This window comes from Sturnira hondurensis, unplaced genomic scaffold (assembly GCF_014824575.4).
Source record: "Sturnira hondurensis isolate 20B ecotype Veracruz unplaced genomic scaffold, ASM1482457v3 Scaffold0014745, whole genome shotgun sequence".
NCBI classification, from domain to species: domain Eukaryota; kingdom Metazoa; phylum Chordata; class Mammalia; order Chiroptera; family Phyllostomidae; genus Sturnira; species Sturnira hondurensis.
Genome location: NW_028087376.1, coordinates 720,366 through 743,108, shown reverse-complemented (window position 1 = coordinate 743,108; position 22,743 = coordinate 720,366). Strand labels below are relative to the sequence as shown.

At 39.3% G+C, this 22,743-nt stretch overlaps 1 protein-coding gene across 1 annotated transcript in view; it reads left to right on the top strand.

Annotated features, from left to right (window-relative positions):
* Window positions 1-22,743, top strand: part of CNTNAP4 (contactin associated protein family member 4) — a 252,791-nt gene that overhangs the window by 57,419 nt on the left and 172,629 nt on the right. The window contains exon 3 of the mRNA XM_037063587.1: window positions 18,299-18,492. Coding sequence (XP_036919482.1) covers window positions 18,299-18,492 — 194 coding nt within the window. The remainder of the gene's footprint in view (window positions 1-18,298; window positions 18,493-22,743) is intronic.

Below are 22,743 nucleotides of genomic sequence, written 5' to 3'. Positions count from 1 at the left end.
GATTAGATTGATTTTCTCCATCAGTAGAATAGGAGCTCAAGAGAGAAAATTAGATTGAGTTACGGGAAAAAATGCATTTTTCATACCTGAGGGTGTAGCTGAGAAATTCATCACCTCGGTATGCCTCCAATTGCTTTGCTAAAGTAGCTTATCTGAGATACAGTTAATAACCTGCTGGCTTGTGAGAGCCGTCTGTGAGCTGCTCTTCCCAACTCAACTGTCAGGTTGGGTGCTTGAAATCTGCATGGAGGGAGCATTTACACCACAGGAATTGACAAATGCTATCAAAGCAGATCCACACCCCCCCCCCCCCCCAGAGAACAGCTTATTAAAAACTTACCAGCATACCACTTACCTGAACTTATCTCTTATGAGCCAAAATAGAATGATGTTGGGAAAAAGATATTGTAATTTCCTGTAAAAACTGGACTGTCCTGCAAAAATATTTAATATAGCATTTCTGCCTTTTTTCCTCTTTTGAAAAATGTGAGGAGAGTTTGTTAATAATGTTTAGATTATTCAAAAACATAAAATCTAACTACCTGAATGAAAAGACTTTTTCATGTTCCCAGGGCTTGTTTGATGGTTTAAAAAATTTGTAAATACGTTGTTTTATATATTCACAACACACATCTTCTGTTTCTGATGATGTATTTCTGTCAGTGATGTATTGTGGTTAAGATTTTTTATTTAGTTAATATGAAAAGTGAGAAGTTAAGCCAGTTGGCTGTGGAAGCTGCCCATAGGGATCAAACTGTCCATCCCCCAGCTGGGTAAGAGGATGCAAATACTGTCTTCTCGTAAATCAGTATCAATAATCACACTTAACAGCGATCTAAAAACATTGTTCATTGTGTACCTTTCCAATTGTGGATGGTCTATTTGTGAGATCAGTTTACCTAGAATTTGTGATCCACGTGTGTGCCAAACACAAAACGCACACTAAGTGGTCTTCAGGTTCTAAAAGTGGGACAGCTGTTTTCTTCGCCTTGAAGGAAACACTTTCTACACTCTGGCTCCACTCTCCTCTCTTGCCTTAATGACTGCTGCCCTCTTCTTGCCCTCTCACTCCCTTCAGTGCAATTACTGCCATCCTGAAAAGTGTGCCATGCATTTGTCTGCCTTCATGTCAGTTCTCTGCTCAGAAGGCTCTAACCCTTTATTTTGACCTTTCACAGTCCTCCCTAGAATCTACATGAACTGTTCCTGTTTCCCTGATCACTCAGCCAGAGGGGCTCCCTACTTCCTAAACTTCTTTAGCGTGTGTTCTGTTTCAGCTCCTCATGCAATATGTCCCACCTGCTCGTGTGTCATCTTGCTCTTTCATAAAGATGGACTCCAGTGAAGGTGAAGCTGCAACCTATGTTAAGAATGGTCTCTTGGAGTCAGATTGTGTTTAGCGTTTTGCCTGATTTTATTGCAGCTCTGTGACCTTTCACAAGTGACTTTACTTCCTGTTGCCCCAGTCTATTCATGTCTAAAAAGGGCAAACAAATAGTTTCCATCCCATATGCTTATTGTGCCAATCCACTGAGTTAGGACAGCACATTGCAGAGCACAAAGGTGATTTCTTTTTATAACCTGCAGATCCAGAGTCATTCTTACCATTTCTTTTGATTATGTGCTGATGGGTGTACTGATGACATTTTGGTTCACATGTTTAGGAGGTAAATTGTGGGTATTAATGATGGTGATCAGAATGATGTTGGCACTTCCTTATATTCTGTAGTTTTCTCTCTTTGAAAAGTTTGTGTGTGATTTAGTACTGGAAACAATAACCAGTCAATGTGACTAGGAAGATAAATTTTCTAGTTTTTTTTATGAGGGATGCAATTTAGGGATTTTTAAAGAAGGTAATGTTGTTACAGAAACACAGGGGCAAGGGCGGGCAGTTATTGGCCCACCAGGGACACCAAAAACTGTTGCAGAACAGACGATGGGGGGTATTTATTATCCTGGCGGAGTGGCCAAAAACTGTAACAGAACACAGAGACCGGGGGGGTGGGGTGGGGTAAGATATACTATTACCGAAAAGACCCCCACTAGGTTTGCATTGTCTGCTGCCAGAGGGAAGATGTCTCTCAATGCCAGAGATTTGTGAAAAGGAAAGGAAATGTTTATTTAAAGCTATATAGACTTAAAGTAGTGACCTAAAGTCTTCATTAAAATATCAAAATCCTTTGGGATACCCACAGATGCACACAGTCCTTCCTTCTCCCTCTGCCCTAATTTGGGAAACCCTATCACAGGAAAAGAAATAGATTCAGGCTCCTGACACCGTCAGCTGTGTTGTGGGCCAGGATCAAGCCACATGGTTCTCTTTGGCAAAGCTGTGATGGAGTCTCCACTCCGTCAAAGCTCAGGGTTCTTTCTTTAATGGCTGCCACATCTGGGTTTAAAGCCCCATTTCCAACTCCTCTTACAGTTGGCTACACTTGCTAGCGTTCCCATATTTTTCAGCTTTACTGGGCTGCCATAGTGGGTCTGGGCAGGTGTGGCTCCATGGCCTGGAGCCAATCATCTCCCAGCTCCCACTCAGGAGCTGTAACCTGGGGGAGTTGCCTCTTGGGTAGAAGTCACTTCCATCCCCCTGGCTCAAAGCATGGCCACAGCTATTTAACATATCTATGCAACCAGTTAAAGCTTGTAGATATGTTAAATGACCATGCCAGAGGTTAGCTGCAAAGCTGTTGCTATGTAAAACAGCTCTCAGTGGCCCTGCTCCATGTGTCTCTTCCCCCAACTCACACCTGTGGGGCGGGGAAGAGGACATCCTATATATCTTTCTAGTCTTTCCTGGACACATTGAGTCCTGGACCTCATTCCAGATCCCTATTTGGGGCTCCCCTCTTGGCTGCACTGTGTTACAATGTAACCCAGTTTCTTTGCTTCCATAATTTTTATGAAGAATTAGAAATGTCCTAAAATATCATAGCTCCTCTTTGATTCAGTTTTTAACATCGATTTCTACTTTTCTTCTACTTTGAAAGGTGAGAGTTTGCTCAAAAATATAAAATCGAACTACTTTGTAATCTATACACAACCAGAATAATTTAAATTTTAAGATATTTAATTAGGTGAGACACTTTATTAAATCAATATTCAACCCATACTCATTTGTTCATTGGAATTCAAGACACATTTCAGATACTCAAAAAAAAAAAAGATTGATGGGAATTAATCAGAATGCTTCTAATAAAATAAATGGCCAAAAGAGAGTTTAAGATCCTTTGAAATTTTGATTTTGCCCATTAAAAAGTCTGTCACTTTACTTGGCTACTAGAAGTCTAAATAAACTCTTACAGCCCTTTGACCTTCTGAAGTCATCTCAGAATCTGTCTGATTTACACTATTTCAGTTGCTCTGAGTGTGGCTGTATCAGGACAGTCAGTGTTCATCTGACAGCAGGTCTCACTTTTATGTCTGACCACCTCATATTAGTTTTTACAAGATGGGATTCAAATATGGCAATGGTATTCTGATTTGGAATTTAATTCTTAGTTACCCATTTAATGAACATAAATGAACTCAGTTCCCTTATATTACAAAGGTCTTATATGTGACAAGCTGGGCTGTGGGAGAGGTAGTATTTGAGCTGCAGCCGAAAGGTGGAGGGAGTCACCTTTCGGTTGAGTGAGAGACCTGGGAGGAATGCATGTAATTCGATGAAACAGTGGAGAATGATGGCAGACTTCATAGCAACTTGTACTGTTTTCTGAAGCCCCAGTGCCAGAGAAAAGTTGTGTTAAATACTGTGCCAACAAAGGTGCCTTTTGTTAACAGGAGGAAAATTACTCAACCTGCTAGCACCAAAACAACTCTGGGAACAATGGCAAAAACAGATCGGTTGTTTAAGAGGCACATACTGAAGATTTCCAGGAAGGGTAGGCCAGTAGCAGGAGCATGGCATCTTGTCTTCCTCTCCGAACCCCCAAAACTCATTCTGATCCCACTGGCCTTGCCCTGTTCTCATCATCCAGGAAGAGCCGCCGTCCGTCCTGAAGTGAAACTCCACAGCATCTTCTGGACTTCCTCAGGGTTCTTATTTCTTCAGTTTTACATCTTTCAGATTCCCCTCCCACTAATCACTCTTTTTATTCTCAGCACCACATCCAGAAAGTTTTCCAAATTTTCACCATTGACTTTTGCCCTCTGCCTCTTCCTTGCCCTCCCACCATCTAATATCTGAAGGGTTAGCCTCAGGTCAGCAGGTCCTGCCAGTTCCACCTCACGGGGCTGCCTTGGTGCTTTCACGTCTCTCTACCCTTTCATTTACTCAATTCACAATGATATGCCCAGCAACTTGCAAATAAACACAGAAAGTAATTCTTTAACTGAGTGGTTGAAACGATAAGGGCTTAAACTGAGGTACAGATAATGAAAAGGCTAAAGCGACCATGAAAATCACTTTGGAGGCAACATGAACCAGATTTAGCAGTTTCTATATAGAAATTTCTATTTTTATTACTGAAAGGGAATAATTAGAAATGACCCCAAGATTTTAGTCTGAGTGACTTGAAGATGTGAAGTGATGTGGCCATCTGGTTTTGGCAGGAGGTAGGGCATTCATTTTTGGAATATTGAGTTTGATGTATTTATAGGGCATCCACGAATAGATATATAGGAAGCATTCAGGATTTAGGATAAAAAATTCAAAGGAAAGTCAGAGCTAAAAATAAAGAGTCAGGCTTCATCATCCAAAAACAAAAAATTAAAAATTGCAGCCACAGGCATGAGACACAATCTGCTGAGAATGTAAAGTACAAGAAAAGGAGAGCTGTATTAGCTTTTAACCAAGAGTAGAGAAGGGGACTTTTCTGAAAGATGTGTAAAAGGGTTGGCCAGAGAAGTTGAGACAAACAAATGAGAATTTGCAGTGTCACATGGAGCTAAAGGAGAAGCTTGCTTTAAGTGACAGATTTTCGATCATGACTTCTGATCCAGAAATATCTCCTAATGTTTGTTTTCTCAGTTCATTTATTGAACTAGATGAATATTCGAAAGACACAGGATGTCAGCATAGCAGAGCAAAAAGCTTTTTTTTTGAAAGCCTCATCTCTCAAGAATCATGGAAATCATGAGTTCGTTATGAAAGCTCTACCTGTAGGCCTTCCAGGAGTTCCACATAATGTCCACGCTGTCTTGTTATTCTCTCTTATTTTCATATAAAGAAGCATAAAATTGCTAGGACGTTTGTATCCAGGCTTGCATATAATTTTGCCAGGATGATAGACTTTAGAAATCTTATGAAAGGTGCATAATGCAATACAATGTTCTTCTACTCAGTTATGCATCTGTTGAAGGAAAAATTGGTGCCTTTAAATAAAAATATAAAGCTCTTGACATTTATGTTTGACTGTTGAGCTCGGCTGACTCTGGAAATACTACCTTCCTATTTCCTAAAATTACAAATTACTAATTTTAAAAAATCACTTCATTGAAGTATGATTGTGTCAGGGCCCAGGGGAGGCTTCCCCCAAATATCCCACAATGGCATATTGATTATTCTGAATTAAAATCACTTAAGAGACAGCCAGTGAAGAAGAACCCTCTGGCCTCTCTGACCCTCTGTCTTCCTGAGAGCAGGTGATAAAAAACCTGTGGGAAAGGTGCTCCCTGCACCTGGGGGCTAGTGAGAGTGACATCCTCATCACCAGTGAGGGAATTCAAGGCCATGAAAATGTGCTGAAACAAATGTTACTCTTTCTTACTAATTTACTACCCAAGCCCAAACTTTGCTTTGATTCCTCACTAATGAGCACCCAAATCTAAGTTTCTTTGTCCTTTCTTCACACATTTACTGATTCTTTGTCACAAAGTATAAAAGGCTGACTGCTTATTTCATTTCTCAGAGCATCATATATGATCTCCCATGTGCCTGTATTAAATTGGTTTTTCTCCTATTAATCTGGTCAATTTTATTTTTAGTTCACCCATAAGAACTCCAATGTGTTGGGGGGAAATTTCTCTCCCCCAATAACTGGTATATAGGAACCTGTGCCTATTTAGTGTGTACAACTTGGTGAGTGACAAAACCATCACTGTAGTTAAGGTCATACACTTATTCATCACCTCCAAAATTTTTTCTGCCCCCTTATTTATTTATTTATTTATTTATTTATTTATTTATATTAGATTACATTTTTACACTTTGTGCTAGTTTTCAAAATTGAAATGCAAAATTCTGAACTCTGAAGATGCATACCAAACAGCAATTGACCTTCATTTTCTGTTTATTTCTAGAAAAAGAATATAGTAAGGCAATAACAATTGTTACACAATAATCCATGCTGGTAATTGATTTTTCACTTTGCGTAGCAAAGGAATCTGCATTTTGCATTTACTGCAGCAGTTGCCGTGAATGTGCGTCAAGCTGCACGGTCTCCGATGCTGTTTTCCAGTTGCCCCATCCCTCTCTGCAGTAATAGAGGGTGTGGGAAGATGCAGGGGTGTAGATGAGATTCTCAGTATTGCCAGAAGCAGTTTGAAATTGGCTGGGCAGAAGCAGACCTATTTTTTTGTCCATCTTTTCTGATCCAGAAAATGTTTGCATTAACTCTCCTTCCCAGCTGGAAGCACGACTTTATTATGACTCAGTGGATCAATATACATTGAGAACCATGAACTATGATAGGTGGGCTGACAATTGTATGAAAGGCCTCATTGGTTTGAGTGGAAATGAGGTTGCTTTGTGAGACTTTCTTTTTATCAGAAAGGGCAATTTAGGACTTTCCATTATACATTACAGATAGAAATAGGATGGAGATAAACACAGCAAAATGATGTTTCTTTTCTTTTTTTCTTTTCTGCTTGTACTTTCTACCTTTCACATCCTGACAAGCTCAGTCATGCTCCCTCAAAATAAATTGATTTTTATCTTGGTGGAGGCAGGGAAAGACTTGCCTACTTTTTCTAATGCAAAATAATTAATGCTGTGTAATTTTACAAGGTATTTATAACTCTGTTTGGGAGATGCGATGACAAAATTATAAGTCTGTAACTGTAGGTAAAATCAGATTAATAAATAATTGTCTTGATTAGAAAAACCACCCAGCGGCGGTTTGTTGTGTTTGCATATATTTGTATTCCTCACTCTTTTAGTATAATAAAATATCCCAAAGTCAAATATATTGAAACTTGATTATTTTACATACCAAGGTAAAGAAATAACTTAAAGCACACATAATGACTGATAATTTAAAAAATTTAAATGCCTGTCAATCACTGGTAAAATTCATGGTAATGTATTATAGTTTTGATATAAATCACCTAAGAGCATATTTTCCTCTATATTTTAACAAAATCATAACCCTGTGTGTTCCTCTATATCAGGGTGTAGGCCAGAAGCCATCTCCATGTGGCTAGGGTGAGTGCGTGTTAGAGGGGGCAGCTCACTCGTGTAGCAAAAGGTTCTGTTGTCAAAGCATTTCTAGAATTGAGTGTGTGCACAGGAGGCTATCATACCTGCTGGTTTCAGACACTAAATTCTATTTGTATCCTTCTCCATTATGCTATTGTAGAACATTATATCTATTAAAGCCAGTAGATTATGTGTGTGTGTGTCTATTTTGTCAGGTTGTACCAGAAATCATTGTGATTGTTGAGTGATTCGGCTGTAGAGGTACTAACATGGCTGTGTCAATATCCATATATGGCAGAACATTTTTTGAATCAGGTGTGTTGATTCTGGTTGGCTACTTATGCATATATATATATATATATATATATATATATATATATATATATATATATTACACATGCAAATAACCTTGTTCTTGACAATCTTCATATAGTTTTATAAAATTATAACGTATAAAATGCACAATAAGCAGCATTTGGGACATTAGGTATGCAAAGAATTACTCATTTTCTCAGGCTAGTTTCAGACCTCTGAGTCTGCAGGTTATGTTAGTAGTTGATGAATAACAGCATAGTCAAAATGTTAGCAGCTGTGAGTGTTGTTTCAAGGTGAGAGGGAAGAGCCTATTTGCTCTTCATTCCAGAGACTGCCCCCTATGTGTGCCTACACATCAGATTACTTGGAGACCCCACACCTCTGCAGGCCATGTGGCCTCCTTTGGCTGTGTCAGTCTCTTCAAGGTAAGTTCTTGGACTTCCTGATTTATAAATCTTTCTTCTACTCCTTTCCAAAATGATGGTTAACACAGGAGAAACTCAGATGATGCCATGGTGTGTTTGGACGGGGGCTTCCCTAGTGTATGTTGGTTGTTGTGCTGATGTCCACCACAAGACCATTGGTTGGATCTGGCCACCCAGGTCCATGATATCTGCTGAGTGTGGTTGGGGTGGACCTAATCGTGGATGTTTGTTGACATGCATTGCCAAATGTAGTGGCCAGACTATCCCATTGATTGGTCTCTTGGTCAGGCCATCGCCCTTGGATGGCTGGGACCCATGACACTTCTTGTTGCTACTCGAATTCCCTGAGGCTGGCGCTGTGGCGTTCTTTTGGTTAACTGGTGGAGCAGAGGTGCAGTCCCCTTTGTACTTTCACTGCATGGAGAGTCCCTCTGATTGGATTCTAGTCAGACCCTCATTCACTTCCAGGCATTGTTCTCTGTCTTCTGTGAGTGTGGAGTGGATTCTGGGGAACATGATTCATTAGGTAGAGAACGAAAAACAGATTATTGTAATAAAATTATCTGACAAAGAAGAATTTCACTGAGCTGAGTTAATTGTACAGGAAAGACTTAATTAGCAGAGGAAGTCAAGACTACAGCAGTAGGAGAGATTGAACTCAATTCTGTTGAAAGAAAAGGTGGGGGAGTTTTTAAGGCCTGAGCTAAGCTAGTGGAAAAGTACTGGGGAACATCAGCAGGGAGGCTGGTCAATGTGATTAGGTCGTTTATGTTTGCTAATTGGTGCTTATCGAAGTTAGGCTCCTACCCTCCCACAGAGACTGGGGGTTGGGGCTCTATGTTCTTGATGATTCCATTTTGAAGGGATGACTCTCAGGTCCTTGGGAAAGATATTCTTGAATTGCAAAACTGAAAAATTGATTAGTGAATATTTACATCTCAAGGGGCAGAGAAATAATTTACAATTGGAGGATTTCTAGCTTAAACATCCTAAACAGAGGGAGGCCAGAGGCCTACAGTCATGAAGAAATGGTCTAAAGTTTAGTCAAGTGGAGGGGAACACTAAGGTTGTCTTGGTCACAAGCACCACTAATAACTTTTCCCACTGCCTACAAAATAAATATTTACATAATTAAGTAACGCTTAAAAATGAGTAAATCTTGGAATTACATAAGGTATGTGTATTCAAGACTGAATTTGACAAATATCTAAGCCTAGAGGTAAGCATATCTCATTAATTGGGAACATGATGCTATGTTAAAAAGTTTAAGCATTTTTACAAATTGGGAAAATATTAAGTAATGTAATCAGTCATGTGCTTGGGACTGGTCTTGCACTTTTTTACCTTTACAATCTGTGCCCTAATAATGCTGGCTTTTCCAATCATTATGTGTAAATGATGTCTGTTGGGTACCAGAGAGTGACATTTGTTTGTTGACCCAAAGGAAGCGATATGAGGACATTTGACTCATGACAGCTTATCATCTCTGTCTGGCTGGGGAAGATTTAAAAAGTGGTAGGGAAGCAAAAAATAATTTTTCACCCTCTGTGATATTGTCAGTTTGCTCGTTCTGATGCATGATGTCATTTGCTGAAATGACCTGCCTCACCGTAATAGATCTAAATCAAAACTTTTAGAAAAGTATTATAATGGGCTTAGGGAAAGCACAACATCAGCAGGTCCTGATTATCATCTGAATTTCTAGACATCATGTGTTAAAAGTCGTTTTTTAAAAAACTATACATTTGAATGAAATAAAATTTACTCTGGTGAAAAAAATGAAGGCACAGGATTTGCTGTTTTTGTGATTTTGTCCTAGCTTTCCAAAGGAAATTTGGCTGGCACAAAGATTACAAATCAAATATACAAATTAGAATGCCTGAAAAAAAGGATGTAAATATTTACTTTTCAATCCACTAAATTATTAAATATTTCAGAAATGTTTGATCTGGCAATATAAGAAGTAGTGTGAGAGTCAGTCTGCCAGTTTGCCACAAGGGAAAATTGCTCAACAGCAAAAAGCTAAAACCTACGAGAACTGAGTGAGGTATTATTAATTTAGGACCGTTCTGGGGAAATAAAGCAAAAAGCATCTCTCTTTTCTTTCATTGCATCAAAAAATCCAAAAAACAAAGCAATAAATACATCTGGGAAGTGTGGTTTACAAGTTATTAAACTGTGTGACTTTGAAATGTGTGTGTGCACATGTGTGTATGTGTGCATGTGCATGATTGTGCGTGTCACTCAAGTGCTTAAGCTTTCTGTTTGGGACCTCATTGAAAATACTGTGCCTCAAAGAAAAGTCTCCTATGCCTTTATTTAATTTGGCTCAGTTCCAGCTCTGCAAGTATTTTGGCGTATGAATTCATGCAGTTGGATACCCATATGACTACATGTTTATTTCATTCTTTATGAAGTAAATATTAATCACCTACTATGTGTCAGACCTTGTGATGGACACTCAGGAGCTATCAGTGAATGAAACGGGCAAAGAATCCTGACCTCACAGAGCATGCATTCTAATACGATATAGGATAAATTGGAAATATAGTAAATAAGACAATGATATGCTATGTATAAAGATACCAATTTGTGCCCCCAAATGAAAAAGTGGTTTATGGTAGGATGAATAGGAGTAGGATTACTGGGTGGGAGGAATTTAAATGGTGGAGGTCAGGAGATACGAACTCCTATGAGAGGTATCAGATTTGATCAAAGACTTGGAGGTGGCCAGGATATTAGCCCAGTGTATCTTGGAGAAGAGCATTTCAGGCAGAAAGGTAGTTTAACAAAGCATGAGGTGGGAGATGGGAGAATAGCTGGAGTTTGCTCAAGGAACCTAAGGAGGCTAGTGTTGATGTAGTGGGCCAAGCTGGGATGCGGAGCACGGGAGTCAGACATGGGGTGGGAGTGGTGTGAGGGGGCAGATCATACAGGACTCTGTAGGCTGTGTAACAATGACACTGTCTCTCACTGAGTGTCACATTGAGAGTGACTGCTGTGTTGTGAGCACAGGGATGGTATTTTACCTGTGGTGTAGAGAATGGAGATTCACTGAGTGATGGTAGAAGCAGGAAGACTTGGTGGGCGGCTATTGAGAGTCCAGGCTAGAATATTGTGGCTTCCCCATGAAGGAAAGGAGTGGAGTACCTGTTAAGGTGGAGGAACAGTCGGTTCCAGAGCGGTGAGTCGTACCGACAACATTTTGATTGGCTGGGTAGTAGTGTGTGAGAGAGGGAGTGGAGTCGAGCACAACTCCATGCTTTTTTTTTTTAGTCTTGAGAAACTAGAAGAATGGAATTATTTGGGTTGGGCAAGGGTATGACTGGAGTAGGATTTGGGAGAAGAATGGGAGTTTAGTTTGGAAAATGTTAAAGAATGAAGGAGGGAGTTTAGGGAAGAGGTGGAGACATCAATTAGGGAATTAGTAATGGAGACATCAATTAGGGAATTACTGGCATGTGGATTATATTTATTTTTATTTTAAAAATTAACTATTTTATTATTTTAATAGTTTATTTTTATTGTATTTTTTCTATTACCAGTTATCCCTCCTTATCCCCTCTTCCAGTTCCACCCCACCCACAATCACCAAACTGTTGTCCATGTCCTCGAGTCCTTTTTCTTTTTTGCTCCATCCCCCCCTGACCCCCAACCCAGAGCTGTCAGTCTGTTCTCTATCTGAGTCTGTCTCTGTTTTCCTTGTTAGTTCAGTTTGTTTATTAGATTCCACATTTGAGTGAAAACATATAGTATTTGGCCTTCTCGGGCTGGCTATTTTCATTTAGCATAAGGTTCTCCAGGTCCATCCATGCTATTGTAAAGGGTCAATTTTTTCAGTTCATAAAGCTAAGAGAGGTCACCAAGAGGTGGATCAAGATGGAGAAGAAGCAGGGTGAGGGACTGAGCCCTGGGGCATTTCAACCTCAAGAGATGATCAGAGATAAAAAGGAAGAACCAGCAATGGAATCTGAGAAGCAACCAGTAAGGTAGGCAGAAAATTAAGAGATTGTGATTGTGTGTGTGTGTGTAACTAAGTATATCCGGGCATTGACAGCAGTCAAAAGTATCAAGTGTTGCTGATTGGAAGACTGAAATCTGACCATTTGATTTAGGAACATGATGTTCCTCAACCAGAGCAGAAGAGAAGTATGAAGTGAGAGTCTAATTGGAGTTGGCCTAAGAGAGAAAGATATGAGAAAAATTGTGTAGAGTGAGGATGGACATCTTATTTGAAGAATAGTAATATAAAAAGCAGAAAAAAGTACAGAGCAGGGTAAAGAGAAACTTTCTTTTTTCTTTTAAAATGGGAAAAATAACAGCATGCTTGTACATTGGTGGGAATGATACATTAAAGAGAAAAAATAATGAAGCAGGAGAGAGGAGAATCGGTGAAGCAGTGACCCTGTGGAGATTCAGCCCAAGTGCAAGGGACTCATGCAATGAGAAAGCTCGGGGGGCTGACTGTGCCATCTGAACGTAGTTTTGCTTCATCTCTCAGCTCTGCTTCCCTCTGACTCTGCTTCCGCAGGCCTTGCACTATAAGAGCTCCTACAGCTTTCATGCCTAAATCCCATGTTCTCAGCATTCACAGCAGCATAGAGTGTTTTTCCTCCAATTGTCCTGACAAATCCTGGGAATTACCCCCGGCTTGGCTCAGGTCACCTGCCCTTTTGTGTAACAAGCACTGTGACCAGTGGTGGCACTGCCAAGACTCAAGAACATAGTTGAGAACAAACCAGCAGCACACGCAGCATCCACAGAATTGCGTTTTCTTTTGGCAAGAGGAACCATGCTAGTGAACATACAAAGCAGTTAAAGGATTCTAAGGTGGGTGGCTCGGGGACACAGCAGACCACTTAAGGGAGCCAAACAAATATTGGCACAATGTTCTGTGTTTCCTGACATTATTGTAATTTAATGTCAAGATCAAAATGATCTGGGCAACCTTAGACTCGCGGGGAAGTCTACATGAAATCACACGTGCAAAAGTATCTTAGAGGAAAACTTTTCTATGACGATTTTAATGAAGTCAATGATTTCCTAAAAATGTAGATGCCCTAATGGTGGCTAGGATTGTCATTCAGCCATGTTTACTTGTGTTCTGTGTCCTTGAACATCTGTGTCCTTTTAGGCTTTAAATCCTAAGGAAGGAGTATGACTCGCCTCTTCTGTGTATTTCCTAGCCTCGCAAAGTCGACAAACTATAACTCATCCCCTTCACTGATGACCCACAGTAAAGGAAGCAATGCCGTTTTTAAGATTAGTGCGTGAGAGAAGTGATACTTTTTTATATTTCAAGGCTTTAACCAAGAGTAGTTTTTCTTCTTCAATTTTTCTTTTTTACTTCCCTGAAATTGTGAGATGTGTCTCCATGACCAGAACTGAATATTGGTGATATCTGGTAGATGAGATGTATGGATCTGAGCCATAATTTCTCCAGCCAGTTATTAATAGTTGGACAACCCCACATAAATTATTTGGATATATTCTTGGGATAAAATAGACCACTACAGGGTAATGATAGTTATACAATTATTTCAAGGGTAAAGAATTGAAAATGATCTGATTTTTAAAATGAGACCCTTACAGAGATTTAAGTTGTTTTAATAGTGATTTCTTATTTATGTTAAAATGATTTGTATAATATTGAGGAAATTTAATTTGCATAATATTAGGAAAATTTGCATAGCTTCTATAAATATTTTTTTAAAGTTTTATTTGAAAAGAAGATATGTTAAAACATATTTCATTTCACTATATGATTCAAATAATTAAGTCTAATATGGTATATACAGTTTCTAGTAGAGTACTTAGCATAGAATAGGGACTGGATAATTTTCAGTTTATTCTCTTCCTGACAGCTCACAGCAACATATGTTAAAGATGCAAATTTCTTAGGGATCTGGTGTTTAAAAGTGGCAGGCATCAGACAGAAGAATGCCTTGTTTTGTGGTCATTCAGTAACTAAGCTTTTTCAAAGCTCAACATTACTGTGATCATAACTCTTTGTTTGGAGTCAGGGTCAATAACAATGGCTTTACAAGTCAAAAAGTAAGTTACCATATACTCACATGCTTGTTCTATGTGAGAAATTAATGGCTATTAATATTTTTTAAAAAATATATGAATATGTTTTAAATTTTTTAATTCTCATACCTTTGCTACAATACTTATTTAAGAGTCTCATCAATAGGGAGGGTTTTTATACTTCAATGTGAGTTTTCAGGCTTTTATATGAAGATTCAAGAAATGCTGCTGTTTGAAAAGATTGATGACACTGTATTATGTCGAATCCCAGTAGAGGGGCAACACAGGAGGAGGAGGACGGTGGGATCAGGGGAGGGTGGTTGCGATGTGGGGAAGAAATGACCAGAGGACAAGACTCTGCTTTGTGAGGCAAGTGTCTATAACCAAGAAATAGTTGGGGTTATGGAAGTATGGTCTTTGGTCTCGTGGATACTAGTCTACTGTGGTTTTGAATATATCGGTGTGTTAAAAGCATCATTACAGATGAGTAATGCTTGACCAGCAGCTGGGAGGTTTGGTTGATGAGTAAGTGAAGAATAGTAATTCAGAGTTTACAATTTGTTGGAGTTAGCCATCATTTCTCCATTAAAAAAGTGACTATGATGGTAGTGTGAAGGGGACCCCCCAAAAAACAGAATTTATTGATAAAAAATTGTATGTTTATTCTTACATGTTTAAATTTCAGTCACCTTCAAAGTACTCTCCATTTGATGCAATACACCTAAGGAGACTTTTTTCCCACTGTTCAGAACAGTTTTTGAATTTGTTGATTTTGATGTCTCTTAGAGCTTCTGCCATTTTTTCTTTCACCTCTTGCCCTAAATGCTTTTCTTTGAGGACTTTTTTCATCCAGGGAAACAAAAAAGTCTCTGGGGGAGAGATCAGGTGAATAGGGAGGGTGGGGCATGGAGTTCTGCTGTTTTGGTAAAAGACTGCTGAACATTCAGTGTGGTGTGGACAATTGTGCTTATGAATCAACCATCATGAAATGGGCAAGTGCATTGAAAAAGTCTTAAAAAAAAACTACTCACTGAAGCCAAACACAGCCTCTCACAGCAATGCCAGCTGGCGCACTGATACAGATGGGTTCCTAGAACACTCACCTAGCAGGGAAAGGCTAGACTACAAGGGGCACGCCCTCTAGAAGATAATTCCGTGTGTGTGCGTGTGTGTGTGTGTGTGTGTGTGTGTCCTCATCCTCATATGTCTCCAGAAGGCCAGGTCGTGTGGCAGTGGCCATATGGCTGGGGCAGTCTAATGTCAGCTGCAGTTGGAATTTTCATCTCATGTCACTCATACCGCTACTTGATAAGCACTACCAATTGTACCAAGTTCTCTATCTCTATATCTATCTGTGCATTTTTTGTATTACTTCTTGACATTTGCTTTAAAGTTAGAATGAGCATAACGCTCCACCACACACTTATACCATATGCATCTGCAGAGCCACACAGCTTAAATCCAAGTAGGGATCTCTGGGTTCCCTGTGGCCCACTTATCACTGGTAAAGCCTGGAAGCATCGGAATTTCCATTACTTTAGTGGTGCATCTCCTTAATGGTATAGCTTAATTTGCATATCAGCAGTACCTTTTCACTACAGGTGAGAAATTGAGATGTTCAAGGTCAATTAATCGCTAATGTTTTGATTTGGCTAGTGCAGCTGTAACAGTGAATGATGCTGGGAAGAGGGAGCAGTCAGTGAGAGGTTCCTCTTTCTCCTGATGAGAAATGATGATCCAATTTCAGCTCAATAGATTTGCTCGATCCTTCTTCCTCATTGTGCTTCTCTCATGTGTTCACTTTGAAAATACTGGCCTGTAAGGGGTGTCAGAATGCCAGAGAAATATTATGAACTTAAAAATGTAGTCTCATTATTAACCTTGCACCATTCAAATTAACTAGAAAGAGCAAGAAGCAAAATAATTGGCATTTTCTCCAAGGTATAAGTTGATACAGATAATATTCCAACTGTAGAAATGTCAGGTTAAGATGATGGCAGGCTGGGGTCACCTGCTTCATTCTCTTCCAAGTTTTCCATGTGGAAAAAATGATAAAATCACAGGGAGGTAGGCAGTTGCAACAGTAGGAGGACCAAGGACGCTTGGATAACATCAGGCCCCCGAAGACTTGCCGCTTCCAAACTTGAACTAGGCCCTGAGGCAGAAGAGTCAGATTAGACAGAATGGTGGAGGAGCATACTTTCGCACCCACCCACCTGCACCGTGCGCCCCAACTCTGATCACCCTAGAATTGGCTACTGGATGCCTGGGGTAACCCTGCACTCTGGAGCCCCTTCAAATTAGCTGCTCTGAAGGAGTCCACAGGCCTCCCCACCCCACCCGCCGGACATCAGCCTTTCCCAGCAGCTTCAACTTGTCAGCCATTTTGGCGTCCCTCTGCTTGCAGGGTCCTGACTGGTAGCCTCCTCTTCTTGGAGCTGTAACAAAAAGTTCTGCCTTTTGTTGGTTGGAGTGTCATTGTGTTGTGTCTGCCATCAGAAGAATTTTTATCCCTGACTTGTGTGGCTCGGTCACTGGTTCAATTCCTGGTCAGGGCACATGTCTGGGTTGTGGGTTTGGGCCTGGTTGAGGTGCCTGCAAAAGGCAACCAGTTATTGTTCTTCTCCTTCTGTCTCTTCCTCCGTTCCCCTGTTTTAAAAAATAAATAAATAAAATCTTTTTAAAAAAGAATGTTTAAATCTTATAAAACAGTGAATGCAACATTTGTCCCTTTAGATCTCACGGTGGTGTGTGCTACACCACATTAGCAAACATTGACTAGCATTTCTTTGCACTAGAACATGTGCTCCTGGTCATATAAAATGGGACAGATGTCAAGAATAGTGCTTGAATAAAAGCTTTATTTAAATTAATGGTAATCTCTATCTAAAATGTTAAACCTTATCAGAGCCTCAAGGTAGATGGGCAAAGAATGGGGGAAATCAACATTTATTAATATTCTTATCGGGGTATTATGTAATAGATGCTACTTTTTAATAATATTGAATATTAAATAATTATAGATTCAAAAATGTGTCAAGCCCTATCTCATGGCATTGACAATGATTATATATTACTTACACACCAGCAATGTATTACTCAAATTAAGTAAATTTCTCAAATAAAGTAGTATTACTTAAAGTGGAAGAATGAAACATCTTAAGACACACAGTGGTCACATTTATAATTTTCTGGTGTGCATTGGATAAAATAAAACAATAAATTCTGCTCTACCCATTCTTCCTTGAATATACAACAATCGTACATTTCACACTTCTGAGTGCTGAAGTGCAACTTTCTCTGTGACCTTTTCCGTGATTCCCTTCTCCCCAACCCTCCCACCACCCTCCCATCTCTCCCCAGGTAGGACAGAACCAGTGGTGCCTTGGTAAACTGGCTGAGGTGGGGGGCGGGTGCTAATTGAAATGACTAGTTGTGTAGTTTAAATACTCTCACCATAGCCAGTGGCAAAGATTGCTGTGTTTAACAATTGGCTTGCAAAATTTCTGAAAATTCGTTGGTCTCTCACACACTGTTGCAAGCCAGATTCCAAAGGGAAGAACCCTCCATCATTCACTGTGCTGCTGTTGCTCCTGCACATGCACTGCCAGTAACCTTTGTGTTTCAGACATGCTTTTCAATGTCAGTTCCTCCTATGGGACTATAAATACAGTGAGGGTAGGGTAGGGACAATTCCTTGACTATCTTTGTGTTCTAAGGCTTAGTGGTGTGTAGTTCTTACTCTAAGGAGTCTACATGAGCCGACATAGTTTTCTGGTTCCACCATAGAGGGAAGGATCTGAGCAAAGAGAGTGAAGGCCAAATCATTATCCAGTAACACATGTGGGCAGTAAATATGCTATTTCCAAGTGTTGACACAAATGTCTGCCTGTTGAATTAAGCACTTGGAACATTCAGTGAGACCCTTGGTTCTTCCCAGTGTCAGGAGGTTCTAACACCTGGAAATGAATATAATTAACATAGACTCCATTGATTTATACAAAATTCTTATTTTTCCCCCTACAATTATGAGAAGTTTTATATTTTGGAACTATGACTTCTTAAGTTCCATAGAGGAGTAAAGTCTTGCTGGCATTTCTTTTCCACTACCACAGATTTTTAACTAATTTTGTTTACCAATATTTTCCTGTTTCTGTTTTCACAAAAGGAGCTGGTGGCTGGTCTCCACTTGTGTCGAACAAGTACCAGTGGTTACAGACTGACCTCGGAGAGAGAATGGAGATCACTGCCGTTGCCACCCAAGGGGGGTATGGGAGCTCCAACTGGGTGACCAGCTACCTCCTGATGTTCAGTGACAGTGGCAGGAACTGGAAACAGTACCGACAAGAGGACAGCATCTGGGTATGTTTCTTTAAGAGGATACAAAGTCCCTCAGGGAAGGGAACATAGTCACCCCTGCCTGTTGTTGGCGACCTCTTAACCTAAGTCAAGAATCAGAATCTTTGGAATTACTTAGAAAATATTTTTCAATAGATAATGTTAATATTTATTTTCTAATGCATTTCATGACATAATTTATGAAACCACTAAAGGTAAGTTTATTTCACAGAGTCCTCAGAAATTGAAAAAAATCCTATTAGTCTACTAAATAGTGTGGAAGTCTAAGTAGACATAACAGGTATAAAAATGTTAAGTTTTCTTCAATAATGTAGAAATTCTGCATTTTTCAAAAGTTGGTCAAAAGAATTTATTCCTTTTCTTTCCTCTGATGACTGAGATTTCTGACTTAAATCATCCCCCCCGACTTTAGTATGGGGAGGTTTTTATATATAATATTTAGAGTATTTATATATTGTATATACCTATATAGGATTTATACAGTATTTTTAAAGTGTGTAGGTGAGTAAAAAGCTGTGTTTTATGGATATGGGTACAGTTCCTGTAGGAGGGAGATGAGCAGGGAACCAGCACGTGATAAAGTGGGAGGTATTTGTAGTTGACTGTTTGTAAACGCCTGGTGGAAAAGGAAGCTAAAAGAAGTTTGCTTGTACGACCAAAGACACTCAAATATGGAACAGGCTGTCAGGGCCCAGAGGGGAGAGGGGAGAGAATCATAGGGGAAAAGGGAATGGACTCACATGAACAAGTATAAAAGACACATGGACAATAACTAAGGGTGGGGGGTGGAAAGGGGAGGGAGGTGGGGAGCATGGGGTGGGGGGTGGGCAGGGTTGGGAATATAAGACAGAAACCTGTACTTGAACAAGAATTAAATAACAATTATATTTAAAAAAAAAAAGAAGTTTGCTTGGTGGTGAAGAAAGGACTTCTTTGTTAGCAAAGGACAGAGTATTGATTTGGATCCTACATGGGCCAGAAACAACATCTAGCAATCAAAGAACTATTTTCCCCCTCTGGCTGAGCTGCCAGAACCAGAGAAAATGAGTAACTTAATGAAGCATCATTCTTAGCACACAGATAATTTGGAAGCGTTTTTGGGCACATAATGATAATTTTCCTTGATCAGTCAACTACCTCTCTTTTGAGATTTCATAGAACTTCTTTATACATTGTAAACTCATCAAACAAATAGACTGTGATTTACTCACCTTTGTGTCTCTGCAGCACTAGGTGCATTTTATTGATGTAAATTGGGTTGAGAAGTAGCCCTGTTCTTTCTCTAGAGAGAACAACAGTTGGGCTGAAGAAGTTGCCTATTAGCATTTTTAAGAAAAGCTGCCTTAAAACCTCAAAGCAGGTTGAAGTTGTGTGTAAGAGCAAGAATAAATGGATATTATGGTTGAATGAATTTCATGAAAACCATTCATACTAGGGATAAAATAAACAGTAATTATGAACCAATAACAATGAAAGCTTAATGAGGTATTTATTTTTAACTAGGAGTTTGGATAGTCTTTTACTCTTTCTCTAAATTGAGCATTGGATTTTAAACTACATAAGGGGTGGTTAATTCCTGCTAATATTGAGCTGTGTTAAGTAAAATGTATATTTTGACATTTTTAAAAATGATAGATCAACCGGGAAAATTGTTTTCCCATTTCTCAAGCTTAGGGACAGCCAAACCTAGACAGTGCCATTTGCCATTTTTGATTACTCCTATTAAAGGTGAGGGGCTGAGGATGAAGTAGTGGCAAGAATAATACCCTTCGCTAATCCAACTGAATCAGCGAAAAGACAGATGGCATCTGTCACAATTACCTGTCAAGGTAATACTACTTTTTAGACTGTGCTATAATTTGTTGGTGTATTTACTGTCTTTACCTCTTGTATGTAAGCTATACCTGGCATGCAGGCAAATACTAAATGTTTGTTGAATGAATGAGTGAAAGAATTAATGAGTGAGTGAATGAATAAATGAAATGTACTTTCTTGTAGGATACTTTTACAATCACAGAAACTGAAATTGACTTTTCTTTTTAGCACATCTATGTTGTACAGTTAAATATACTCAGAGTTAAGATGGTACATTTCTCTCTTCCCTATAAATTATGAACTTATTTTTATGAGAGAGGGTTTATCTTTCTCATCTTTGCATTTCCAGTCTTCAGTATTCAGTGTGGCACATGAGTGAATTAGTGAAAAAAAGGAATGAGTGAGCATATTTGAATACATTGATTTCCTAAAGTGTGCTTAACTTTGTGCAAAATTGTGGGAGGTATAAAAAGAGCTCATGTTAACATCAGAAAAGATAAAGAACATCAGAACAAATCAAAGAATGATTCAGAGAAGCATGCATGTATGAGGCGTAGATTCCTGGAGTTTTGGAAATTGACAGAATATGGAGATCACTGTAGAATGAACTTGTCAAAAGAGCAGGGAAAGAAGCATTATGACTTAGATTATGGAAGGATTAAGGAAGGTATTCCAAGAAGCTAGAAATGTGTGAACAAAGCATAGATGTTGGGGATACCCAGTTTCCTGTGCATTAAACAGTGAGACTACTGTTCATTATGCACTGTTAAGTGTGAAGTCTGGACGAAACTTTTCAAACTTTTTAAAAATTTATTTATTTATTTTAATTGTTGTTCAAGTACAGTTTTCTGTCTTTTACTCCCATCCTAGCCCACCCCTGCCAGTGCTCCCCACCTCCCTCCCATTTACACCCCCCTTAGTTTTTGTCCATGTGTCCTTTATACTTGTTCCTGTAAGCCCTTCCCCTTTTGCTCTGAAATTCCCTCCCCTTTCCCCTCTGGTCACTGCCAACCTACTGTCTATTTCAGTGTCTCTGGTTATATTTTGCTTGCTTGTTTGTTTTATTGTTTAGGTTCCTGCTAAAGGTGAGATCATACGGTATTTGTCTTTCACCACCTGGCTTATTTCACTCAGCATAATGCTTTCCAGTTCCATCCATGCTGTTGCAAAGGGTAGGAGCTCCTTCTTTCTTTCTGCTGCATAGAATTAATTCCATTGTGTAAATGTACAATAGTTTTGGGATCCATTCATTCACTGATGGGCACCTAGGTTGCTTCCAACACTTGGCTATTGTAAACTGTGCTGCTATGAACATTGGGGTGCATAGGTTCTTTTGGATTGGTGTTTCAGGGTTCTTAGGGTATAATCCTAGCAGAGGAATTGCTGGGTCAAAAGGCAGATCCATTTTTAGTTTTCTGAGAAAATTCCATACTGTTTTCCATAGTGGTTGTACCAGTCTGCAATCCCACCAACAGTGAACTAGGGTCCCCTTTTCCGCACAACCTCTCCAACACTTATTGTTTGTTGCTTTGTTTATGATGGCCATTCTGACTGGTGTAAAGTGGTATCTCCTTGTGGTTTTAATTTGCATCTCTCTGATAGCTAGCGATATTGAGTATCTTTTCATGTGTCTCTGGATCCTCTGTATGTCCTCCTAGGAGAAGTGTCTGTTCAAGTCCTCTGCCCACTTTAGAATTGGGTTGCTTGTCTTCTTAGAGTGGAGTCGTGTAAGTTCTTTGTATATTTTGGAGATTAAACCCTCGTCTGAGGTATCATTGGCAAATGTTTTCCCATATGGTTGGTTCTCTTTTTATTTTAATACTGTTTTCTTTAGCTGTGCAGAAGCTTTTTGTTTTGATGAGATCCCATTTGTTTATTCTTTCCTTTATGTCCCTTGCTCTAGGGGATGTATCAACAAAAATGTTGCTGTGTGAAATATCTGAGATTTTCCTGCCTATGTTCTCCTCTAGGACTTTAATGGTATCCTGGCTTATATTTAAGTCTTTTATCCACCTTGAATTTATTTTGGTGTATGGTGTAAGTTGGTGCTCGAGTTTCATTTTTTTGCACAAAGCTGTCCAGTTCTCCCATTTGTTGAAGATGCTATGTTTTAATCCATTTTATGTTGCTGCCCCCTTTGTAGAATGTTAATTGACTGTGGAGACTTGGATTTATTTCTGGGCTCTCTGTTCTGTTCCATTGGTCTATATGTCTGTTTTTATGCAAGTACCAGGCTGTTTTGATTACAGTGGCCTTGTAATACTCTTTGGTATCAGGTATTGTGATCACTCCTACTTTGTTCTTCTTTCTCAAAACTGCAGCTGCTATTTGAGATCGCTTATGGTTCCATATAAATTTTTGAAGTGTTTGTTCTATGTCTGTGAAATATGCCATTGGTGCTTTAATAGGTATTGCATTGAATCTGTAAAGCTTTGGGTT